The sequence below is a fragment of the Nannospalax galili genome, unplaced genomic scaffold (genome assembly GCF_000622305.1).
Source record: "Nannospalax galili isolate Female #2095 unplaced genomic scaffold, S.galili_v1.0 scaffold27, whole genome shotgun sequence".
NCBI classification, from domain to species: domain Eukaryota; kingdom Metazoa; phylum Chordata; class Mammalia; order Rodentia; family Spalacidae; genus Nannospalax; species Nannospalax galili.
Genome location: NW_008357993.1, coordinates 3,772,045 through 3,798,534, shown reverse-complemented (window position 1 = coordinate 3,798,534; position 26,490 = coordinate 3,772,045). Strand labels below are relative to the sequence as shown.

The 26,490-nt window shown below is 38.1% G+C and overlaps 1 protein-coding gene across 7 annotated transcripts in view; it reads left to right on the top strand.

Moving 5' to 3' along the window:
• Fer (FER tyrosine kinase) overlaps positions 1–26,490 on the top strand; it is a 512,255-nt gene that overhangs the window by 132,829 nt on the left and 352,936 nt on the right. For all 7 annotated transcript variants that reach the window (XM_029557642.1, XM_008856015.3, XM_008856016.3 and 4 more), the window contains one exon: positions 8,979–9,101. In XM_029557642.1, coding sequence (XP_029413502.1) covers positions 8,979–9,101 — 123 coding nt within the window. The remainder of the gene's footprint in view (positions 1–8,978; positions 9,102–26,490) is intronic.

Sequence of the window (26,490 nt, the reverse complement as noted above, 5' to 3'; positions counted from 1 at the left end):
ACTGAGTACAATATTGTATAACTGTAATAATTCAACTGTAAACCTAAAAATTTACAGCCAATTTTGAAAGAGATGCATCTTAGCTCAGGAAATTGTTATTGAATATGTTAATGCTGTTGTAATGAAATGCTTCTAATTATATGGTTATTAAATAATTTAAAAAAACCTCTATTTCATTTTAAAACATATTGTTTCTTACAGAAAGATTCATTGTTTTTGCTACTAACGCTGAGATGTTGGCACATGTGTCTCTAATCTGTATGTATCTGATTATTACTAGTCATAATCGGTTGCATTTGGATCCTTGGTGGTTGTGTATGTCTATAAAGTCATCGGGTAGATTTCAGTGGTAATGTTTATAACCTCCACTAATTAACATGATGTAAATTTTTATGCTTCCTACGAAAATATAATACATTTAAAAAATTTTGTTGATTTTTGTGTGTGTGTGTATGTCACACAGAACATCCCAAACCATCTTATTCAACTATACACCCACTTCCCAGATGGCACCCTCCCATAGCCTCCCTCCCCCAACTAGAGCCCTTATACTCTTGTTACCCTGCTACTGTCCACTGTGTGGTCAGTACCCCCAGCCATTCCCACTACTTGTCCATCTGGTGAATCTAGTCAGCCTATCCAGAGGTCTTTGTTTTAGGAAGGTCAGCTGTTCCTCATCTAGCAGCAATCAGTTGTCAATATTCCTTTAGATAAGATTGGGATCTGCTGTTCATTTTCCCAGTTCTATGCTGGGTTACTATCTGGGACTCTCTTGGGCCAACACGTTGTCTATAACAGGCATCATATAGTGATCCAAAACACCACTGGAGTTATTTCCCTGTTTATAAATACCACTTCGGTGCCAGAAGCTCCCAGCGTATGCATGTTCCAGGTACCTAGGAACCTGCAGGGACAGGTTGGGAGTCCTAAACCAATTTATTTTTACTCTTAAGGTCATTTGAGGATCTGTTCCTCAGGGGTCACATGGGCTTGGGAGGAGCCCCTAGCTCCCTTCTTTTACCAGTTCCATCTATGTGAAGATAAGTCAAAGGTCCTGCTGGTTGGCGGTTGGCTTCACTTGGAAGCATGGAGGAAATGATTCCTCTGTGTTGACCCTCCTCTTTTTAGACTGGACACTGATTCATGTCCATCTGGTGGGGTCTCCTTGGCCTTCTTGATCAAGAGGACAGGTAACCCACCACAATTACAGGACATTTTGAGAGATGCTCACAGTCCCTGGGAACTAGTCGACCTAGGAGGGCACGGAGCAAAAATTGTCCTTTATGTCCCTACGACCAAATTAGTATAGGCCTCAAAGTATGTCTGTTAAATATCCAAGAAGGTTAGTTCCACCAGTCTGGTATTTTTAATTACTGTGTGTCATGTAGATAAATCGTGGCCAAAGACCAGTTCATCTCAGATAAACCTTACCTAGACATATATTTCTTGATCTGGCATGTATAATTTGTCAGAAAATTGTTGGACTGATATGGTTCCCTCTGGTTTTTAAAACTAGCTAGACATTATTATCTCTCGCATTGTCTAACATCTCCATCATGGTTTCCCCCATTAAGGTGCCCCCATTTTCTCCCTTTGTCCCTTAATAATACCCTCCCCTATGGTCCTACCTCTCTTGACCTTGTTTTTTCCCTTTATCCCCTAGGTTCCTTGTATACCCTTCCCTCCCCCCTCCCTTAAACTAACCCAACTTTTTGTTTTGTCTTTTTGAGACAGGTTCTTCTTGTAGCCCCAGCTGTACTGGAAGTCACTATGTAAACCAGGCTGGCCTCAAACTCACAAAGATCTGCTTTCCTCTGCCTCCCAAGTGCTGGATTAAAGGCATGTGCCACCACACCCGCAAACTAACCCAAATTTTATATATATATCTCCCTTATTAATGCCTGTTTCCTACTGTTCTTCTCTTTCAGGTTTATTTCCTTTACCTCCCTGGTTCCTTTCCATTATCCTGGTTCCTGTAGTTATGTCTGGATACATACTCACTTATCAGGATTTGGCTCTAGGATCCACATTTGAGGGAGAACATATGTCAATTTTTTTTTTCTGAGTCTGCGTCACTTCCCTTAGTATAACAGTTTCTAGTTCTATCCATTTACCTGCAGTTTTCATGATTTCATCTTTCTTTACTGCTGAGTAAAACTCCATCATATAAATTAATCACATTTTCATTATCCACTCGTCAATTGAGGGGCACTTAGGTTGCTTTCATCTCTTAGCTATTGTGAAAAGAGCAGCAACAAACAAGGATGTACAAATGTCTCTGAAATAGGATGAGTTCTTTGGGTATATGCCAAGAAGTGGTATAACTGGGTCAAAGTGGTATAACTGGGTCTACAGTACCAGATGTGTGTTCCACCCCAAGGAGTGGGTATTACATCCCATCGAAAATTTGCTGGTTGTACATAAACTTGACGCTCCACTATTGCACCAACAGGAACATCTTGTTTGGTATGTTGATTATACAACATGTGGGGTTCTTTGTTGAGGAACATTATAGGGAACTATTTTCACCCAGTCATCTGTGTTTTGCCTTTTGGCACCATGAAAGCCACCTGTCCAGTGGCAGGAAGTTTCCAGCTTAGTCCAAGCTTGATTTCTCCCTCTCCCACACTCACATCATGCAGTGTCCTCAGCAATAGGGTTTTTCCTGTCCACTTCTGATGTACAACCAACATTATTGGCAGTAGCCTTTATTGTTTTGGGGACCTCTAGTATCCCTCAGGCCAACAGCTTATAGGGAGCATCTTATCTTTGGCACTGGGCTTTTCATTTAACAATTGTGTTGCTTCTGGAAGGGCTTTCTTCTATCTCCGTAGGGTTGCTTAAGGCTTTTTTTTTTTTTTTTTTTTTTTTACTGTGTATCTGGAGAATTTGTTTTCCCCCTTTGTTCCCATAGTTATTTGTATAGTCTTCCTTCCCCTTCCTTCCCTTTAACTGCCCCCTTTTTACATACTTCTCCCGTAATGACCCCTTTATCCTACTAATCTCTCTCGGGTTCCCTCTTTCCTTTACCTCCCTGTTTTCATTCCATATTCACATTTGAATTTTTATTGGAGGAAGAGGATGGCTCCAGGTAGGTTAGTAGCATGCTCTGAAGCAGGATGAAGGGTCCTAAGCCAAAGGCATGATGATTGGGACCAAGGCAGTTCCTGCCTAGATAAGCAGGGCAGATGTGATTCCTGGACAGTGAATGGGGCTGATTATAAAAGCCTGGGTCTTGTCTTCCTTCCCTTCTCTCCTCTCTCCTCCCCTTCCCTCCCCTCGTCCTCTCTCCCCCTCCCTTTCCCCCTCTTTCTTTCCCCCTCCCTCTTTCCGCCTCCCTCTTCCCTTCCCCTCCCCTCCCATCCCCTATCCTCTTCTTTCTTTTTCCTTCCTTTAAGACAAGGTCTCACCATGTAACCCCTCCTAGCCTGGAATTCACTATGGCTGGCCTTGAACTCACAGAGATCTCCCTGCCCGTGAGTTCTGGGTTTAAAGGTGTACACCATTATGCCTGCCACACTTTTTTTTCCTACTCTGTCTTTCTGATTGCTCAGTAGCTCAGTCTCTGAATGGAATTCCATATATCTTGTATAGTTTATTTTATTTTTTACTTTTAAAGTTTTTTTTTGTTGTTGTTGTTTTTGAGGCAGGGTCTCCCTGTTGTCCCAGCTGGCCTGGAACTCACTGTGTAGACCAGGTGGGCCTTGAACTCACAGAGATTCACCTGCCTCTGCCTCCTGAGTGCTGGGACTAAAGGCATGTGCCACCATGCCTGGCTTTATTTTTAAAAGTTTATGTGTGTGTGTGTGTGTGTGTGTGTGTGTGTGCGTGCGTGTGCACGCGCCTGCCTGATCTGTGTGTGGGTATATGCATGTGCCACAGTGTGTAAGTGGAGATCAGAAGAGAAGTTTGTGGTGTTAGTTAGTCCTTCTACTTTTATATGGGGTCCAGGAATCTAACTCAAGTCATTAGGCTTGTGTGCAGCAATTTAAATGCCTTTACCTGCTGATCCATCTTGTTGGCCCCCATACTGTTAATTTTTCTTACTTTTTTCTTTATTATTATGTGAATGTAGTAATTCATCTACATTGTCTTCAAATACAAGTATTCTATTTTGATTAAGTCTATTGATGAGGAATTAAACTGAAATCAAAAAATATTTACTAATTTTTATTATTTTATGTCTGAGTGCATTGCCTGCATGTATGTGAATGCACCTGTGTCATGCAATGCCTGCAGAGATCAGAAGAGGGCATTGGATTTCTCGGAACTGGAGTTGGGAATGGTTGTTAGCTGCCCTGTGGGTGCTGGGAACATGACCATGTCCTTTGCATGAACAGTCATTGCTCTTAATCACTGAGCCAGCTCTCCAGCCCCTGAATTTTTTATTTAATTCATTGAGATTTTAATTTTCAACAATTCTGTTCAATTCTTTTTCAACATCTCTCTTTATTATATTGCTGTTTCATATCCTATATTGTCTTGATCTATTCACCTTTGTCTAGTATATCATTCACTTATATATTTTGTGATTTATTTACTAGAGAATTATGAACTTTTGGAGGACTGTGATGACTAATCTTGGTTGTCAACTTGACAGACTGGGAAAGAAGGAACCTCAATTGAAGAATTTCCTCGATTAGATTGGCCTCTGGACATGTCTCTGGGGCATTTTCTTGATTGCTTATTGATGTAGGAGGACCTAATTCATTGTGGGTGGTACCATTCCTGGGCAGTTGGGCCTGGGCTATACAAGAAAAGTAACTGAGTGTGTGTCTGTGAGCCAGCTAGCAAGTTGGATCCTCCATGCCCTCTGCTCAGTTCCTGCCTTCAGGTTCCTACCTTGAGTTCCTGCCTGACTTTCCTTAGTGATAGATTGTTACCTTGAAATGTAGGCCAAGAAATAAACCCTTTTTTCCCCAAGTGGCTTTTGGTCAGAGTGTTCTATCACAGCAACATGAAGCAAACTAGGAAAAGGACTCATGTTGATTTGTTTTTTTCACATTTCTTGTGTTTCTATGTTGTGATTCTTAGGTCTGCAGGGTTGGGTTTCTCTTCATTTTAAATGTTTTTTATTGGTATATATTGTTTTTTATCTTTTTGGTCATTTTTTGAAACAAGGTCTCCCTGTAGCCCCAGCTGGCCTGGAACTCAATATGTAGATCAAGCTGGCCGTGAACTCACAGAGATCTGCCTGCCTCTGCCTCCCAAGTGCTGGGACTAAAGGCATGTGCCACCATGCCAAGCCTTTATTGATATATGTTATATAATAATACAATTGTTATTTCTCTCTGCTCTTGCTAAGTGGTAAATGTCTAGAAGCAGGACTGTGGGTTTACTCTAGTGTGTCTACTTGGGGCTGGGCCATCACCTGGGAGTTTTGTGCCCTTCAGTTTTAGTATTTGCTAAGGTTTGAGTGGGATAAAGTCACAGCTAAAGTGCAGTTTTCCTCACTTGGGATGGAGTTCCACTCAGCAGCAAAGTACCACCCAGTGTTCTTGAGATTCTGGGCTCCATCTTCAGTGGTTTTCAGAGAAGAGAAAACAAGCCACTGTAACTACATTGATACAAATCAGATACAGAAATACTGTAGGAACCAACTGAGAACAACAACTACAATATCAATAAAAATAGAAAAGAATGGGTCAAAGATAATATAGTCTCTAATATGTTGAAAGATTAATAAAGGAAAGGGAGGAAATGGAAAAAAACGATTTTTTTAAAAATAAAAGAGATGTAAAAGAGCAAGAAAACCAATTAAAAATAAATAAATAAAATAGGTTATAGTAAGAAAAAAAATAATTAAGAACAAAATGAATGGAGTTGAGAATTCCTTGTGGTCAAGGTCCTTGACTTGGAGAAGCTTCTTTTCATGTCATCTAATAACTGCAAAGCAGCAGGCATGGGAGCACAGGATGACTGAGGCCTGTTGTATTTCTGCACAAGCACAACCACACAGGCTGGGGCCTGCCCTGAGTTCCTCGCTGGGAAGGATAAGCATGTGTTGTAAGCAGCAGCGCTGCATTCACTCCATAGGCTTTTTGTATGTTCACCTGCAACCACCACTGTAGTGTGTGCTTCAGATGTACATGGACCAGGCAGTTGCAGTCAGCCCACAGGCCTCTCAGCTGTGCACCAGAAGGCATGGCAAATGTCCACATTGCACTGTATTTTTCAGTGTCTAAAGAGTCAGGTAAGGAAGCAGACCACTGATTTCTGAACTGGAGGATAGGCTGATGTAGGGAATGGGGAGAATGGGAACACAGCAGTGTTCCAGCCTTGATATCTACACTCTCAGACACAGTTAAGCTAAAGCACATGCGGTTGCTGTCACGCCTTACAGAGGGCAGGACTGCTAGAGAACATGAATTGAGGGTGTGGGTGCTGGAAACTGAACCCTAGTCCTCTTCAAGAGCAGCCAGTACTCTTAACCAGAGCCATCTTGCCAGCCCACATTTTCAAACTTCTTAAATCCCTGACTACATTTAAGGCTTTGGGAAATGTGGGCTTCAACTCTGGCTAGGGCTGCAGTCTGCTATTATCTTTAGGGTTGCCTGAATTCTCCATCACCCTGTGCTTAAAGCATTGGTTTGGTTTTCCGAACTCCCTCTACTGAGTTGCCCAGATTGGAGTTGGGGAATGCTTTGTACTTGGCTTTGTCTTTCTGCTTCTTCGTGCAGTTAGGTTTCCTGTCACCCCTTGCTTGATTCCTCGAGCATTTCCTTTCTTTCTCTCTTTGGAATTTTTTTTTGGAAATATTATTTCCCCTTTGTTTCCCTGACCCTCTTCACCCAGAACCACATGAAATGCTAGTCTACCATTTGAGCCCAGAATTCCCTGAATTTTTTTCTTGATGAACCTGTTTTTGTCTACTTTCATATTGGATTATCTTCTTTCTAAGAGATTTCTACAGTAAAAGTGTTTTTGCTCATAATTTGTGCTGCAAGCTTTTAACTTCTGATCTAATTTACTTATTTCTTTTACTTCAAATAAATGTAAAATTCTATAGAGCTAGATTATTTGATATTTTCTTTCTATCTTTAGGACTTTGTTTTTCTTGGATGGAGTGTTGAGGTGTCCCATGGTACAATATCTAGATTCTTTGTGTCTCAAAGAATGAATTGAAAGGACATGCAATAATAGTACTAGTGGAGGTATAGATTTATTAAAAGTGAGAGTCACAGCTTAGATTAGACTCTACACAATAGGAGCCCAAGCAAGCAGCTTGAGTTATTTGTGTGTGTCGGGGGGGGGGGGTTATAAATTTAGGTAGAAGGAGGAGCTTCTGCCTTTTCCCCAGGGGCAAGAATGGGGTGAATTCTTACACTGATTGACAAATGGGGGCTGCCATATAACTTTTGAAAATCTGAGTGTGCATGCATGAACATCCAATGATTTTAAGCATATATATTCCCCATCATGCATATGCATGAGATGGTAAAAAAAGTTTTTCCCCTGACTGTTCTCTTCAATGACACTGTGAACAATACTGGTTTAAGCTACCCTTTTCTATCTTTCTTTCTACCAGGAAATGGCTGAACCCAAATAACTCGAGGGGAGGTGATCATTGTTGCCTTTCTGGGAAGGGACAGATAGACTTTCCATGGGTGTTGTTCTGGTAGCTAGGCTGTTCCTATCTGTGCCTGCCTCAGAGTCTTGCTTTGAAAGTCTGGAGATGAGGTTTAATATGATATAATGGGTATGTATATTTTTCTGGTAGAAATACTGTCATTAAGGACTTAATCCATTTTATGCAGCCATAAATTATTTGGCCTGTGAATACATTAATTTTGTGTAGTAAATTATCTTTGAATCTAATATAGAGGACACTCTAAATCACTAGAATATGTAAACATAGAAATGGTTTATCATTAATTTAAATTTCTAAAATACTGCATCTTTCTTTTCTTTAAAATAAAATAAATGAATTAGTATCTGTCACCTAAGATTGTTATAGGTAATATATATAAAAATACTAATTACCATTTTCTCAATGTCTACCAAAATGGCAATTTATAATATATGTTACTTCATTTTATCCTACAATGCTAATGAGGTAGGTATTGCTATGCCAAAATTGTAAGTGAGAACATAGATTCTATGAACTGAGGAACTTTCCTAGCCTCATAAAAATGGGCAAAGCCAGAATGCAAACATGCTTATCTGAAGCAAAAAATGTGATCTCTTCACAAGAGCATGCTTTTCCTAGGACATGAACGGTATTCGTTTGCTCAGTTCTTTTTTCTTTTCTCACTTTTTCTTTCAGCTTCTTTTTTTATTTTAAGAAATAAGACCTGTAATGTTACTAAGCCACATTAAGACTGTACCTGAATAAAAATATCTGCCTGATTCTTAACATTGAGAGTTTGTTCCTTAACAGTATCTCTAGCACCTTTAGTTGGGGAACTATAAGCTTGGACCCATTCTTACCTTATCATAGAATCTTGCCCTTTGATTCCTAGGCCTAAAATATCTCATACACACAATGTCAAAATTCTCCTCAATTATTCTGTCTTCAGTGAAGATACGAATATAAATACATTGCTTCAAGCACTTTGATATACTGACTCAAGTACACCCAAATTCATTATCTTGAGTGGACTACAAAGTGGGGTCCCCGGGGTCAGGGTCAGGTGCCCAGGTCACAAAAGCACATGACTAAGTGAGCATGTGTGCCATTATGAGCAGTAGTTTTTTGGTGCAAAGTTGTAAGTCATTACTACAAAGGTGGTGAACCAACACTGCCCAAGAGTACTTACTTTGCATATTGAAATGATTTGTGCCATCAGTAAGGTAAACCATCTACATGTTAATGTTTAGCATTTGAAACATGGCTTCAGCAACTAAGGAACTGAAATTTTACCTTAAATTACATGTGGCTACTGTTTTGCAGATTTCTATGTGTGCATATATTTTTGGTATATATAAGTCAACATATTTAATATGTTGATTGCTATTGATGAAATTCTTCATTCCAGGTTGAAAACTTTAGCAGAAGAGCTTATGCAGACACAGCAGATGATTTTAAACAAGGAGGAAGCTGTCCTAGTGCTGGAGAAGAGAATTGAAGAATCTTCTAAGAGTTGTGAAAAGAAGTCTGAGTGAGTAAAGGGAAAAACATTTAAAGAATAAAGTTTAATTGATTCAGTTTTACAAAAATGCTTGTTACATACTTTTATAGACACAGCATTTCCAGAAATAGAAATTGTTAAAAGTCTAAAATTTTCCGTAGTTGAGTTACTTTGTAGGACTCTAGAAAACTGATTGTGTCTCTATAAAATGTGTTCTAGAAAAGTGATTCTCTGTTAGTTGAGTTACTTTGTAGGACTCTAGAAAATTGATTATGTCTCTATAAAATGTGTTCTAGAAAACTGATTCTGTGTTTTTGTAAATGTAATACCCTTGTTATATGTCTAAATGTTTAAACATTTTGAACTATTTTGCAAGAAATGCTCTGTTAAAAGATGCCTTTATTTCTCTACATCTATTTTTAGATTTACTGTGAATTCCTTTGTAAAACAGTGGCAGAGCAATGTTATCTAGCAAATGGCTGTTACTGTATTAGAATTCAGCAAATTATTAGAAAAGAGTGGTGTGCTTCATATAAAAATGAAGTTGAGATGTACTTTGCTGTTATTGTCTTACTGCTGTTTGTCTTGCTGGTTTCTGATTTGCAGATATCTTCCTGGGTCTTCTAGTTGTGCTTGCCTTATTCATTCTTTTTTAAAAATATTTTATTTAGTTTTTTTTTTAATTTTATGTTTGAGCATATTGGCTGCATGTATGTAAGTGCAGCTGTTTTGTCATGCAGATGCCAGAAGAGGGCATTGGATCCCCTGGAACTGGAGGTATTGATGGTTATTAGCTGCCATGTGGGTGCTGGGAATTGAACCTGGATCCTCTACAAGAGCAGCTAGTGCTCTTAACCACTGAGTCATCTCTCCAGCTCCCACTTGATGCATTCTTATTGTATGTGTGTGTGTTTGTGTGTGTGTACACGTGTGAAGGAACTTGTTCATGTGTGTATGTATTCATGTATATATGTACATGAGTATGAAAGCCAGAGTTCAACATTAGGTATCTTCCTCAATTACTCTCCATTTTATTTTTTGAAACAGTCTTTTACATTGGGCCTGGTTTGCCTATTCAGCTAGATTGGCTGGCCAACAAGCCCTAGGAATTCTTTTGTCTCTGTCTCCCTCACACTGGAATTATAGGCACTCGCATGCCTGGCTTAAAGAAAAAATTTGTGCTGGACGTGGTGGCTCACGCCTTTAATCCCAGTACTTGGGAGGCAGAGGTAGGCAGATCTCTGTGAGTTTGAGGCCAACCTGGTCTATATATCAAGTTCCAGGCCACCTGGAGCTTCAGGGAAACCCAGTTTCAAAACAAAAACAACAACAAATATTTGTGTTTATCCTTTGGTAATTTTATACATAAATAAAATATATTTAGATCAAATCCACCTCCGCCCCCAGTCTCCTTTTCTAACTCCTCCTGGATTTCCCCATTCTCCTGCGAACTTCATTTCATTCTTCTTCCTCCTTCTCTTTTTCCTTCTCCTCCTCTTCTTTGCCCTCTTCTTTCTTTCCCCACCCCTGCCCCACTGAGTCCCATTAATGTTGCCTGTATTTTCTTTTATTATTATTATTATTTAAATTTTATGTGTATGCGTGTATTGCCTACATATAGGTACTTCACCCAGTGGCTGCTACTAGCTGAGCCATCTCTCCAGCCCCCCTTAAATATTTTATTTATTTATTATTATTTTTTTAATTTTATTTAATGGTGCCTGTATTTTCATGGCTGTAGAGTGCCCATTGACTGGAGCATGGGCAATCTACAGCACTGCTATAGAAAACTGACTCTTCCTTCCTTAGTGACTATCAGCTGCCAGTAGTGCTCCAACTAGGAATTGGGCCTTGTGATCCCATTCCTTCCCCATGCTAGATTGTTGACTGACTTCCTCTTGTGCAGGTCTTTCTTATACTTGACAGCTACTTTGAGTTCATGAATGAAATAGGCTTGTCATGTCCAGAACACATTATTTTGTATCAGTCTTTCCCAACCTCTGATCTTTCTGTCCCCTCTTCCACTGTATTCTCTGACCCTTGTGGGCAAGGGTTGTGGTACAGATGTCCCATTTAGGGCTGAACACTCCACAGTTAAATATTCTCTGTACTATGGCTAGTTTTTAGTCTCTCCTTTAACCTCCATCTGCTGCATAAAGAAGCTTATCTGATAGAGTGGTCTATGGGTATACTAGTCTATGGGTATAAATTAAGTATTTATGTGACAGTTTGATAATATGTCAATTTAGCAGAATAATAGTAGAGCCTCTGACCTCACAAGTCACAGGTTCTTGGCAGGTTTACTGTACAAGGCATTAGTTCCCTCCTGTGGAGCAGGCTTTAAGTCCATCTAGAAGGCTGTTGGTTAACCCCAATTATGTCACTATTGCATCTGAATGGGCATATCTTGCCAGGTTTGTCAGGTTACCAGGTTATTGTAGCTCCTAGGGTTCATAGGTAGGTAAGACTGTTGATGGTACCTTCCTGTACAATAAAAGCCAGCCAGTATGGAGGAAGCTTCTAGCTATTTTTCCATGTCCTATGATCAAAGTATGTGGTGTCTTCAGCAGTAGGATCTTACCATCAAATTTTAATGGGTAATGAAGACCAGTGGTAATAACCTGTCTCATGGGTGCAAGGATTAAACTCAGGTTCTCATACTTGGGTGGCAAGTACTTTGCCAATTGAGCCATCTTCCCAGCCTTGTTGTCACTTACTGATTGCTTGTGTGTGTGTGTGTGTGTGTGTGTGTGTGTGTGTGTATGTGTGTGTGTGCATATGTTTGTACAGATGTGCACATGTGTGTGTGTGCATATATGTGTATGTATGTGGAGGCCTCCTAGATTTTGGTCCACCTTGTTTTTGAGACAGGCTATCTCGCTGAATCTGGAGCTCATTGATTTGACTAGGCTGGCTGACCAGTGTACTCTGGGAATTTGTCTCTTCTCTCCCCACCCCCCTGGCACTGAGGTTTCAGATACATACCACTATACCTGGTTTTTATGTGGGCACTTTGGGATTGAACTCAAGTTCTCATGCCTTCATGGAAGGCACTTTACTAACTGAGCCATCTCCCCAGACATTGCAGCATCTTTTCTACTGATAATCAGTTGTAATGGCTTGCAACTATAGCAGTAGATGCTAGCATGGTTTCTGGTTTCTCTGGTTCTGACTGGAGCATATAAATTTTGTGCTCTCATACTCTCACAACTGCTTCAATTTGTCAAGTCTCTCAAGGATTTGTGATGGGTTGAATTTCTCTGTTTTATACTTGCTTTTATATTTTGGCACAACTTCTTGAACATTTCTATTTCTGTTGAATTTCTGGTCCTTTTACTTCTGTCATAGTCAGCAGATGAACTTCCATACCAAACAAAAAAATCTTAAGTATTGAATGACTATGCCCTTGTCTAGGGGAACTAGACATCTGATTCTGTGAAAGGGTATTCATCCTTACTACCCATCATTTTTCAATAGCGTTTACTTGCTTTAAGCCTACTTCTCATTATTTTAGAAAGTATTGCCTGAGAGGCAGAGAAAGAGGCAGGTGGATCTCTGTGAGTTCAAGGCCAGCCTACTCTATATAGCAAGTTTGAGGCTAGCCTGGGCTACATAGTGAGACCCTATAGCAAAGAGAGAGAAATAAAGAGTATTATCTTTTATTTCCCCAGAGATTTTATATTATTATACACCATATGTTCACCATTTATTCTCAGCTGGTCCTTATCTTGCTTTTTAAGTCTTGACTCCCAAAACATTAATCTTCATCCTGTCCCCATCTTTGAGGTGTTGGGCATAGAATCCAGGGCTGACACATGCCAGGCAAGTACTCTACTATCACTCAGCTATACCTCTTAACTCCTGAAGCCTTTTAAAATTCTCCATATTTTTCCCAACTACTGTCTTTGCCTTCTCTTCTCTTAATTTGAACTCATTCTAGGAGTAATTATTCTCACTCATTTCCTCAATTCCCACTTAGTTTTCAACCCATGTATATCTGGCTTTTGCCCCACCACTATAGAAATAGGAATCTCAGAGATTACCAGTGACTTCTAGTAGGTACTGCTTATCTTTCTGGACCTCTAAATCACACCTGGCTTTCTTAATCACATCCGCTGTTCTTTCTTTTCCTGTCACACGTGAAATCCAAGATGCCAGATTACCTCTTTTTTGGATCACTCTTTTCAACCTTATTCTCTTCCACTTAACCAATCCATTTGGAGTTTCAGAAAGCATGATGCTAGGCTTTGTGACTCCTCTCCCTGACCTTTCTTCAGGTGGTCTTCCAAAGAGGACTCACATTTATTATTCTCACTAATATTTCTTGCCTTTGTTGCATGCATCTTTGAATGTCATAGAAATACTCCCATACTTCCTGAATTATATCTGTGTGTGTGTGTGTGTGTATGTTTGAGACAGGGTCTCCCTGTAGCCCCAGAGAGCCTGGAACTCACTATGTAGACAAGGCTGACCTTGAACTCACAGAGATCTGCCTGCCTCTCCTGGGATTAAAAGCCTATGCCACCATGCCTGGCTCCCTGAATTACAACTCTTACTACAGCCCAATCCAACCTCAACCTCCAGGTTCACTCTCAGTATTCCTTATGCAGTGAATGACAACATCATTCATCCTGTTTTAGTACCAAAAAATGGACATTTTGATTGCCATATTTATCTCAATAAAAACTATACAAAAAGTTGTTTGAATGTCTATCTTTTGGAGACTAACTCTCAATATTGGTAATTGACTGTTACAAGGATAGAGCTCTCAAGAAATGTAGTTTTTTTTCATCCTGATCTATACAGGGTTAATTCCCTTTTCCCTCTCTCCAGTCACTCTTTTATTTCTGAACAAAAATACCTCCCCACTAAAGAAAAGGAAATACAGGATTTTCCCTAAATGTTCCTAGGTATCACAGTTATAGGCAAATTTAGGCGCGATTGGCTCTTCTCTTTTGCTGTTGTTGTTTGCTGTGGATCATGCGATTATTCATTTTGTTTTGGCAGGATCTAGTTTTTCTGCATTTTGTTTCTTTCTTTATTCATTGGCACCCCTCCCATTTCTCATTCTTTTCTTTGAAAATTTCACTCCCTGTAATTCACTGTGTAGCCCTCACACATGCTTGCATGAGGGCTTGTGCCATTAATAGCCATACAGTACCTGCCGCTCTAGAGCAGTGACATTTAAAGTCCTTGGGGCATCAGGAGGTCAGGCCAGGCAGGGTGCAGTGGAGCTGAGGTACCCAAGGGATAGGGGTGGAGCTGGCTTCAGAAGTGACCAATCATCCCTTTAGAAGCCATGCAGGCTAATAGCATTCTTAGAAGAGTAAGTTAGAAGGGTTACATGGGCAAATTTTCAGGGGTGAGTCCTCGTTAACTCAGTCCCATGAGCCTTTGCTACCATGGAGTTCATGTTAGCTTCAGGGCATAATATAAACACTGAAATATGAAGTATATTTATGTGTGTTATTGCTAAATCTCATTAACTCTGACATTGGTGGATTTAACTTTGCCTCTGTGTTTATATATTAAAATATTCTGAAAAAGATTTTATGATGATGCACTTATATTTTCCCCCTTAATATTAACTGGGCATTTTCTTTTATTGTGTCCACACCCACATATATACTTAAGTACATATATAATAAGAATAAATTTTGATCAAATTTTAAACATGAATTAATAATTATTTTTAAGGTCACACATGTCCAACCTGGGCTGTAAAGGGAGACTCTGTTTTCGTTTCTTTCTTTTTTTAAAAAGAATCATCTTAGCCAGCATGGTGACGCACATGCCTTTAATCTCAGCAGTCAGGAAGCAGAAACAGGTGGATCCCTGACCTTAGTTTTTAGTTTTAGATGATTATAGATTAAAAGATTGTTGTAAAGTATAATACAGAGAGACCCCATCCATTTTTCCTATATTGTTCCTTTCTAGCACTACTATGCCAATTCAAAACTATAAAATAACTGCAAACCCAGGTAGTGGCATTAATCTGGTTATGGTGCAGATTACTTCCTCACTACAAAGATCCTTCATGCTGTACTTTTTTTTTTTTTAATATCATGGTGCCTTCTGACCTCTCACCCCCTTGTAAGCTTTGGCAACTCTTAATCTGCCCTCCTTTTATGGGGTGGGGTAGGGTCTCAGTTTAGAACTCACTGTGTAGACCAGGCTGACCTTAAACTCACAGAGATCTGTCTCTGCCTCCTGAGTGCTGGGATTAAAGTTGTGAGTCATCAAGCCCTGCCTGGGATTGGCTTTTTATGCACAGATAATTCTTTGGAGGTTTGTCCAAGTACTTTCATTCTGTTCCACTGTTGACTAGAAATTGATTTGCTTTTAGTTCTGCTACATAAAGTACTGCTATGTAAATGGTAAAAATAGAAGATTTATTCTCTCACAGTTCTGGGGGCCAAAGACTGATATAAATTGTTGGTAGGATCAGGACTGATCTTTTTGGGGATCCTGAGAAGAATCTGTTTCATGCCTCTCTCTTAGCTTCTGCTGGTGGCTACACTCACGAATATTCCTTGACTTATGGAATAGATGATAGAAGCATCTCCCCACACTGCACCTACATCTTCATGTGGTGCTCTGAACTTGGGTGTTTTCTCAGTAGCCAAAGTTCTTTGTTCATGGAAGATCAGCAGTCACATGGATTAAGGGCCCATTCTATTCCTGGTTATCCTTATAGTAATTAATTCTATTTGTGACCACCTATTTCCTAATGAACTTTTATTGTGGATTTTTTTTTTTTTATGGTTGCTGGGGATTGAACTCAAGTTAAGCACTTTACCACTTGAGCTATGTCCCTGGCTCTTGTTTTCAGTGTTTGTGTAATGTAAGTTATAGTTTTTCTGGGATAAATGCCCATTTCTGTCATTGCTAATTGTTTGATATTACAGGCTTAGGTTTTAAGAGTTGGCAGTATCATTGTCTATTCCCACAAGTAATATGTGAGTGATCCAGTTTCTCTTCATCTTCACTGGCATTTGGTGCTGTCATTGTTTTGTATTTGAGCCAGTCTAATAGATAATCTGATTATTGTTTTAATATGTATTTTCCTAAGGGCTAATGTCATAGAACATCTTTTCAGTGTGATTATTTGTCAGCTGTATCTCTTTTATATTGAAACACTTACTCAGCTTTTTCCTATTCTTTAATTGGATTGCTTACTTTATTATAGTTGAATTCTTTATATAGTCCAGACACTAATGTTTGCCAGATATATGATTTACAAATAAATTTTCTTCATTATGTACCTTGTCTTTTCATAGTCTTGCTAGAACCTTACAGAAAATATTTAAGTTTAATATAATCAATACATCTCTTTTACTTTTGTGATTTGTATTTTCAATTCTTTATTTAGTCCTAGATCTTGAAGTTTTTCCCTTTGTTTTTATCTAAATGTTTAGTAGTATTAGGTTTACATTTAAGTCTATGATCTATTTTAAGATAATTTAAAATTATATGTATTTAAATTTTCAACTATCGAGATATAATGGACAAAAGCATGAGCTTCATTTATGCAATGTAATGATTCAATATACATATTTTGAAGCAGTCAGCATATTTAAATTAATTACTGTGTTCTTCATATAACTACTTTTTGTTAGGTCTCATTTTGCTTTGCTTTGTGATGAGAACATTAAATAATTTTTCAAATACTTCATTCAGTAATATAATTATAGTTACCATGCTGTATATCAGATCCTCTGAAGTTGCTCATCTTATAACTGGAAGCCTGTACCTTTTGATGAACACCTTTCTTCCCCAACCTAGTAACCATTGATATACTATGTTTCTATGAATTTAACATCTTTATGGAAAGAATGAGCTGTCTTTGCATTTCTCTGACTTATTTCATTTAGTATAATGCTTTAAAGTCTCTCTTGTCACAAATGGAAGAATTTCTTATTTTTAATGACTGAATAGTTTTCAGTTATATATTGAAATACAACAATTTCTTTATTCATTGAAGATTTTGCATATCTGTGAATCTTTTTATATAAAATTAAGACATAGGGTATAGTTTAGTTTTCCTTATAGAAGAGTGCTTTTTATATCCTAGTTTGTTCAAAAGGCGATTTTGCAACTTTGAAGTGTTTTGCATATTTGTCAAAAATCAGGTGCACATATCTGTGTAGGTCTATTTCTAGGGTCTCTATAGTATCCCTCTGTCAATACTTAGTGAGAGAAATAGGGAAAAATATGTGTTAAACTTTTCCAAGACCACCTCTTGTTTGGAGAAGGATACAGTGTGAAACTATACTGAAGCCTAAGTTCTATTACAGTGATTTGTAATATACATATATTTATAAATATATATGCATATACAGACACAACCATATTATTAGAGAAGATGACAAAAGCAGAAGCTAGAGGAATCTACTTTTAGCTTTCTTATACTATTTCTTTTTAAAGGAGGGTTGTAATAATAGTTCACTGTCCTCACAGCAGTGAAAATATAAGGACTGTGTGATGCGAGGAAGGTTTTTAGAGATCTGGGGCCTGAGGGCTTCATCCAGGGACATCCAGGATCCCCTTACTTACCACATACCACAGTTTTAGACCCTTAGCACATAAACAGGTGTTAGGTGTATCATAGACCATATTATCTGCAATCTGGACACAATTTAAAAAATGTTTTATTTATTATTTTTTATTTTATGTATATGAGTGTATTGCCTGCATGTAAGTAAGTGCACACATGTCATACAATGCCCAGAGGTCAGAAGTGGGTTTTGGATTCTCCTGGAACTGGAGTTAAGGATGGTTTGTAGCTGCCATGTAGGTGATGGGAATTGAACCCAGGTCCTCTGCAAGAGCAGTCAGTGCTCTTAACTGCTGAGCCATCTCTCCAGCCCCTGGACACAACTTTTTTATGTGTGTAAGGAGTCATTTTCTATCCATTTCCATATGCCAATGAAGGAAAAACTTTCTCAATCAACCTTTCTAAAGGAAAAGGCTTATCATTGTTACCTACAAAGGGCGCATATTCTATCTGGAAGTAGGAGTCTTTATGATGTGATTTGGTAATCCAAAGCTTCTCACAAACTCAGTCATAGTAATTATGATGCACACTGCAGTACACATGGACAAGAGCAATACCTCAAAAACAACAGGAAGCCCATTGTGTGGGTGACATGATGCCCCCCAAAATTTCAGAATATATGTAAATGGCAAAATGACTCACAGCAGCAAAACCTACTGTAGAGGAAGCAAAGGGAATAAAAAAAAAAGAACTTCAGTGTTCATAAGATGTGGATCTTGCATGGTCCTAAGAATGCAAAATCAGTGAATAGTCATCTCTTAAAAACAATTCCCATTACAATAGATGACCACATGAGCAGATCTTAGAATAACTAGCATCTCAGAGTGAGAGAAAATAGGTTGTTCTAAAATTCATAGAGTTCGTGTCTCTTCTAGTTATAGAGATGTTTTAAGATCTGTATTAGTTATTTTTCCATTTCTGTGACCAAATTACCTGACGTAGCCATCTTCAAGGAAGTAATACTTATTTTAACTCATGGTTTCAGAGAGTTCAGACTATGATTGCTTGGCCCTGTATGCCTTGTGGTGACAAGAGTGTGTAATAGAGGACAGTCTTCACCAAATGGCAAACAGAAGCAGAGTAACAGGAAACAACCAAGGATAATATACTTCCAAGGACCTGCCTGCCACCAGTGACTGACTTCCTCCACTGAGGCTCCACCTCTCAAAGTTTCTAAAACAGCACCACTAGCTCAGACCAGGCATCTAAAATAGGAGCTTATGGAAGACATTTCAGATTTAAATCATACCAAGATCATTTTGAAAGACCTTATTTACCATCCAAGATAAACCATGGTGAAACATAAAGATTTGAAAAACCATTTGCAAAAAATAGTGTTCATTTTCTAAATGATTCAATACATATGATTTGAGATCACTATTTTAAATTTCAAAATTTTGTAATAGCTTGCTCCTTTCCTTATAAATCACTGAATGCAATTTCTGTTAGGGTTTGTATTCATTTCTCTTGCTACTTTAATAAATTGCTACAACTGTCAGTGGTAAAAAACAACAAAATCTATTCACTCATTGTTCTGGAGTACAGAGTCTGAGTGAATCTTATGGACCTAAACCCAAAGATAGGGTGGCTGGGCTTTAGTTTGTCAAGCTTCTAGGGACTATCTATATTCCCTTGCTCTTGGCTTCACATCACCTGCCTTTGGCCCACTATTTTGACTGTCACATAGGATGCTTCTGATTATATTGGACTCTACTGGATAATTAAGGGTAATCTTCCCTGAAAATTCATATCTGCAAATTCTGTTTGCCAAATAAAGGGAATTTATTCATTGGCTCTGCAGATAAGGATATAATCATCTTTTAGGAACTATATTTCAACAGTTTATTCCCATAAATACATATTTAAAAAAATTTATTTGGCCATTCAGTTAGTATTTACTTTTCATAACTATTATGCCATATATATGATTTCATTTCTTTTTTGCAAAGTGTATTATCCTTCTTTTAATTATTTTCTTTTTGTATTTTCCTGTTAGTTTTTTATTGCTACTAATAAGGAGTTTAGAGTATTATTTTCTTTTCTTTTTAAAAAATATTTTATTATTTTTATTATTTTATGTGTATGAGTGTATTGCCTGCATGAATGTGAGTGCCCCCATGTCGTGCAATGCTGTGGAGGTCAGAAGACGGCTTCAGATTCCCCTGGAACTGGATGGCTAGTAGCTGCCATGTGGGTGCTGGAAATTGAACCCAGGTCCTCTGCAAGAGCAGTCAGTACTCTTAACTGCTGAGCCATCTCTCCAGCCTCCTAGAGTATTATTTTCAAATACATCTCCCAAATATTTTTGCCAGCATTTTATAAATCATTAATGTTTTGACTAATCCTCCAAGTTTTGTGAAAATGTATTCTAACATCTTAGCTGGTATATTTAGAATGTACTATTATCACTGCCCTTGTGATTCTGTGGTGCTTACACTATTATCACTGCCCTTGTGATTCTGTGGTGCTTTGATTTTGGTGTGTGTGTGTGTGTGTGTGTGTGTGTGTGTGTGTGTGTGTGTGTTAAGAAGATGCAAAGAAGAACCCACAGAATCTTAAAGTACATAGTAGATCTTTTCTAGGACCTGGCTCTCTAAAATTTTTTTCCCACAAAAATGATTGTCTTAAAAATTATCTTACTCTGAAGGGATTTGCTGAGAAATCAAAATGCCAATTTATTGCAGAAAAAAGCAGGTACCAGCTAATAAGCATGCCAGTGTGAATTTACCAAGAAATCTATGCAGATCTAAAAAAATAGGTCACAGATTACTGAGTGATGATGGTATATGTGGTAATTATCACTTATTGAATTCTTTTAGAGCAGTCTGTCATCTGGACATTTTTAGGTCTCCACAAGTGCTCTTAATCATAAGATCTGTTTTTTTCCCAGGTTCATTTGATTCTCTGAAATTCCTTGAAATATTAATGAAGGGACTGTAGCTTTCTCTACTGTAGTCACTGAGGTGGTACTCTGCTCAGATGGAACTGGGTTCTTAAAACATCAAAACATCAATTTCCACTTAATATAAAACTAAAATTCTTAGTTATGGCTGTGTCTCTCTGTAAATATTTAGGTTATGTTTTAATCCTTTTATGTTTCAGAAAGTAACATTTTCTGGTCTTACTATCCAATTCTGAAACATTCCCTAGTTTATAATCTATTGTTTCTAATAATTTTCATCTCTGATTGGCATAATTCTTTTTAAGATACTAGGATTCTGCATTTATGGAGTAGAGGTACTCCTACAACTACATGTTTCCCTGTGCCCTTACTGTAGATTAATTTGTCTGAAATTGCCACTGAGGGCAACCCCAGGGTCCAGCTCTCTAAAAGAGGGATGGGAACATCTGCTGTCTTCATGTTGGTGATAGTGGAAAGATTTGTAGACTTATGCTCACTCACTCAGCCATGGTCAGGTCTGAATCCTCATCATGGTAGCTTTCCCTGACTCTAAATATGTATGTCTCACAATATACATACAGCTTGGTGCTCAGGCTATCTTAATTTCATTAATTTTACCTGAGGCATACATCATATATTTAAATTAAAATTTAAAATGAACTTAATATTTTAAAATGTTATTTTCAGTCTGTTGAAGCCCTATACCCCCTAAACCTAACTCTTCATGAGGTATGTGGTTTATGTGAAAAAGAAATGAGTGCCAGAGATGACAATATATTTGAAAGCATCTTGAATGTTTTCAAATATTGAATTCCATTTTGTTAATGCCAATATCCAACAACTATTCTCATTAAATTTTATTTGGTTTTGTATATCTTTTTTCAATTTTTAAAAAATTTTATTACAGAGAGAGGCAATTTAAATATATTTTTCCAGAAATAAAGCAGGTTACATAAAAAAATATATATACAGTGAAATTTAAAGGAGGAAAAATAGGAATAAGAAATTAAAGACCAAAGGCTTTACCAACATGGAGTCAACTTTGGTGGAATAATTAAGGTTTCCATTAGCTCTGGTCTTTTTTTTGAAAATCCTAATGAGTTTATTGGGCTTGCTAAGAAAGCATAGAGTGGAGGTTTATTTACAGAAGAGTGGGTGCCCCCCACCCTTTACCACTGTGCTGGAAAGTCCACACTCAAATATAGACAGTTGCACAAAATGGCAAGGGAGGTGCCTCATGGTGTTCTTGGGTTATATATATACTTTGCCCCCTCCCCCACATGCAGCTAAGATCCAATGATAGGGTGGGAGGGGTAACTGTCTCCTCCATCAACTCTTTGATGAGTGTAGGAAGGAGGCATGACCATAGCTTGCCAGCATAGTGGTCAGAGGACACTTCCAGTTAACATGCCACCACTTCTTCTGGCTCTTACATTCTTTTCACCAACCTCTTCTGCAAAAGTCCCTGAGCCTTTGAGTGGGTGATAGGTGTGGGATGATCTTCCTCCCATTGTGGCAAGGCACTGAACTTTCAGGTCTCTGCCTCATCTGTTTTCCATGGACTGTTGGCCCATTTCAGTGGGCTCTGTCTATTACAAGTATTTGGATCTAGGATCCAAAAATGATGGAGAACATGTCTTTTGTTTTTCTGAGTCTATGTTACTTCACTTAGTATAACAATTTCTAGATCCGTCCATTTACCAGCAAATTTAATTATTTCATCTTTCTTTACTGCAGAATAGAACTCCATTGTGTAAATGAACCACATTTTTGTTAACCACTCATCAGTTGAGAGGCACTTGGGTTGCTTCCATCGCTTAGCTATTGTGAACAGAACAGCAATAAACGTGATTGTACAAGTGTCTCTACAATAGGATGAGTCCTTTGGGTATATGCCAAGGAAGGGTATAACCGGGTCATATGGTAGGTTCATTTTTAGTTATTCAAGAGTTCTCCACACTGCTTTCCATAGAGGTTGCACGTGAAATCCCACCAGCAGCGAATGAGCATTCCCCTTTCTCCTCGCCAGCATTTCATATCATTTTTTCTCTTGATTTTAGCCAGCCTGACTAGGGTAAGGCTGAAAATCTTAAGGTGGTTTTTAATTTGCATTTCCCTAATTAGTAATGATGTTGAACACTTTTAAAGATGTTTCTTAGCCATCTTTATTTCTTCCTTTGAAAACTCTCTGTTTTGATCTTTAGCCCATCTTTTAATTAGATCATTTATTTTCTTGGTTCTTTGCTTTCTGAGTTGTTTATATGTTCTGCATGTTATACCTCTGTCAAATGTGTCACTGGTGAGGATTTTTTCCCATTCTGTGGGTTTTCACTTTCTTGATTGTTTCTTTTGCTGTACAGAAGCATTTTAGTTTAATGAGGCCCCACTTGTTGATTGTTGACAATTTTAATTACATAGGAACTGCTGATTTAGAAAGTCCTTTCCTACACCTAAATCTTGTAGGTTATTGTCAATGTTTTCTTCTAATAGTTTCAGAGTTTCAAGTTTCACATTGAGGTTTTTGGTCCATTTGGAGTTGACTTTTGTGCAGGGTGAAAAATAAGGATCTAGTTTCATTCTTCTACAGGTGGAGATCCAGTTTTACCAACACTATTTGTTGAAAATGATGTCTTTCCTCCATTGTGTCTTCTTGGAACTTTTGTCAAATATCAGGTGAATGAAATTGCGTGTACTCAGGTTTCAGTCTTCAGTGATGTTCCGTTGATCTGTGTCTATTTTTGTGCTAGTACCATGCTGTTTTTATGACTATAGCTCTGTAGTATACTTTGAGATCTGGTATAGCAATCCCCTCAGTGTTGCTCTTTGTGTCCAGGGTTGATTTGGCTATCTGGAGTCTTTTTTTTTTTTTTAATAAAAAATTTATTGAGAATTTCATGCATATAAGGTGTTTTGATCAAATCCATGCCTACTTCCTCCCCTCCAACTCCTCCCATATCTCCCCATCACTTTTTTCTGATAACTTCATGTACTCATTCTTCTTTGATTTTTTTTTTTTAATGGGGCTTTTGGCTACTCTAACATTCCCCCCCCCCCCCCGGAGGTAACTCTAAGATCTTTTAAGGATTAAATAAAAGCTCAAAAATATTTTCAACATTTTTGGCCTTTGGAAAGGAGTATGTTGCTAAGAGGCCTAAGGACATTGTGAGGTTTAGCCAAGAAACTGGCTACTTTTCTTTGGCATCTTTTTACCCAACTGCCTAGACAATTCCTACCTCCTATTCTTATCACACCATCCTATGAAGAGGTTACCCAAATTGCCAGTATGGAATCGGGATGCAGACTGCTCTGGCTTCTTCCATGCTGAACAGGGATGCAGGGGGAGGTAATTGGAGTACCCCTTCAGTGGGTCCATCTAAAAGACTCCCAAATTGTATAACTCTTATCTCTAGGGGGAAAAGAAAGTCCTTGAATCATAAATAGGTGCTGTGAAGGAGAAGTAAAGGCAAGAGTAGTTAGCATTACAAATTCTAGACAGGGAACTAGAAAAAAGTCAGAATAGGACTGTTTTCAAATGTTCTTATGAAAGTCCACTGGAATTTCTTGACAAAGGCTTCCAAAATCATCCCTCTATTGGGTTCCTCCTCATTTTTCTTTTGTCTTCCAAGGCTGAAGTGATGGATTCAGAATTTGCTTCCAGGTATTTTGATAGCTATTGGGAGTGTTTCGAATCAGTGTCAGTTACCTCTCAAAAGTTTCTAGATAGGGGGAGAAAACAAATTTATCTATAATTTTAGAACAATAGCTGATTGTCTCCCTTAGCTACAAGTGGGCCCTACACACTTATTGGAGACCAAGATTTGAAGTCTTATATCTGAGCAACACTTTCTGGTAGGAACAAAATCATCAATGAGAAATAATTGTCTAAATAACTTTTTATATAAACTTAAGTCTAATGTGTAGGAAGTGTAATCCCTTCAACTCTTAAAGAAATAAACTGATGACTTTACTCTTTGGTTATACTTTCCTTTTGGTTGTTTAAGACCATACAATTGGCCCAAATAAATCAATTTATTTTTACACTTAAGGTGATTTAAGGATCTGTTCCTCAGGGGACATTTGGGCTTGGGAGGAGCTCCTGGCTCCTTTCTTTTACCAGTTCCATCTATGTGAAGATAAGTCAAAGGTCCTGCTTGACTATGGCTGGCTTCACTTGGAAGCATGAATGAGATGTTTCCTCTGAGTTGACCCTCCTTTTTGTAGAATGGACACTGGTTCAAGTCCATCTGGTGGGGCCTCCCTGAACAAGAGGACAAGGAACTCACCAGAGTTACAGGACATTTTGAGAGATGGTCCATAGTTCCCTGGAACTTAGTTGACCTTGGAGGGCAAGGAGCAAAAATTGTCAAGTCCCTCTGATCAGATTAATATAGGCCTCAAACTATGTCTGTTGAACATCCAATAAGGATAGTTCCACCAGTGTGGTACTTTTAATTATCATGTGCTATGTAGGTAGGGCTTGGGTAAAACAAAAAAATATTCTAAGTTAAACCTTGAATAAATATATATTTTGTTCCTTAAGCTAGTTGACTAAACTATGACCATAGACATTTTAAAGTTATCTGTATATTATTTTTCCCTCATCCTTTTGAGATCTGGTATAGCAATCCCCCCACTGTTGCTCTTTGTGCCTAGGGTTGCTTTGGCTATCTGGGGTCTTTTGTGCTTCCATACAAATTATAGGATTTTTTTTCCCTAAGTCTGTGAAGTATGTCATTGGGATTTTTATTGGGATTGCATTGAATCTGTATATTGCTTTTGGTTTCATTGTCATTTTCATAATTTTAATTCTTCCAATCCATGAACATGGGAGGTCTTCCATCTCCTGGTGTCTTCCTCAATCTCTTTCTTTAAAGATTTAAAAATTTTGTTGTAGAGATCTGTGATGTCTTTGGTCAGATTTATTCCATTTTTTTTTTTTTTCGGCTATTGTGAATGGGAGGGTTTCCCTGTACTCTATCTCTAGTTGCTTGTTATATAAAGGCTTCTCATATTTGTAGATTAATTTTGTAACCTACCATATTACTCAAAGTGTTGAGTTTTCTGGTCGAATTTCTGAGATGTCTTAGGTATAGTTTCATATCATCTGCAAAAAGGGATAATTTGACTTCTTCTTTTCCAATTAATACTCCTTTATTTTCCTTCTCATATTTTATTGCTCTAGCATGAGTTTCAAGCACTGTATTGAAAAGGAGTGGAGATAGTGGACATCCTTATCTGGTTCCTGATTTTAATTAGAATGTTTCCAGATTTTTTCCGTTTAGAATGCTGTTGGCTGTGAGTTTGTTGTATAAAACTTTAATTATGTTGAGATATGTTCCCTCCAGTCTTTAGAACTTTTATCATTAATGCGTGCTGTATTTTGTCAAAAGACTTTTATGCATCTATTGAGATGATGATGTGCCTTCGAGTCCATATTTATGATTGATGACATTTATTGACTTCCGTATATTGATCCATCCCTGCATCTCTGTAATAAACACTCTTGATCATGGTGAATAATCTTTTTGATGTACATCTGTATCTGGATTGCAAGTATTTTGTTCAGAATTTTTGTATCTATGTTGATTAAGGATATGTGTGTGTGTGTGTGTGGTTCTTTTTTGGTTGTATCTTTACGTGATTTTGGTATTAGAGTGATGTTACCTTCATAGAAGGAATATGGGAATTCTCCCTGTTTCTATCATTTAGAATAGTACGGGGTAGAAATATTTAAATGTCTGGAAGAAGTCTGCTGTAAATCCTACTGGGCCTGGGCTGTTTTTAGTTCGGAGGTTTTGTATTACTGTTTCAATTTCCTTATATGTTATGGGTCTGTTTGAACTGTTGGTCTCTTCTAGGTTTATCTTTGGTGGTTGGTGGTTCCCATGATTTTCGATACCTATCCATTTCTTTTAGGTGTTCAAATTCAGTACAGTAGAGATTATATATATATATATATA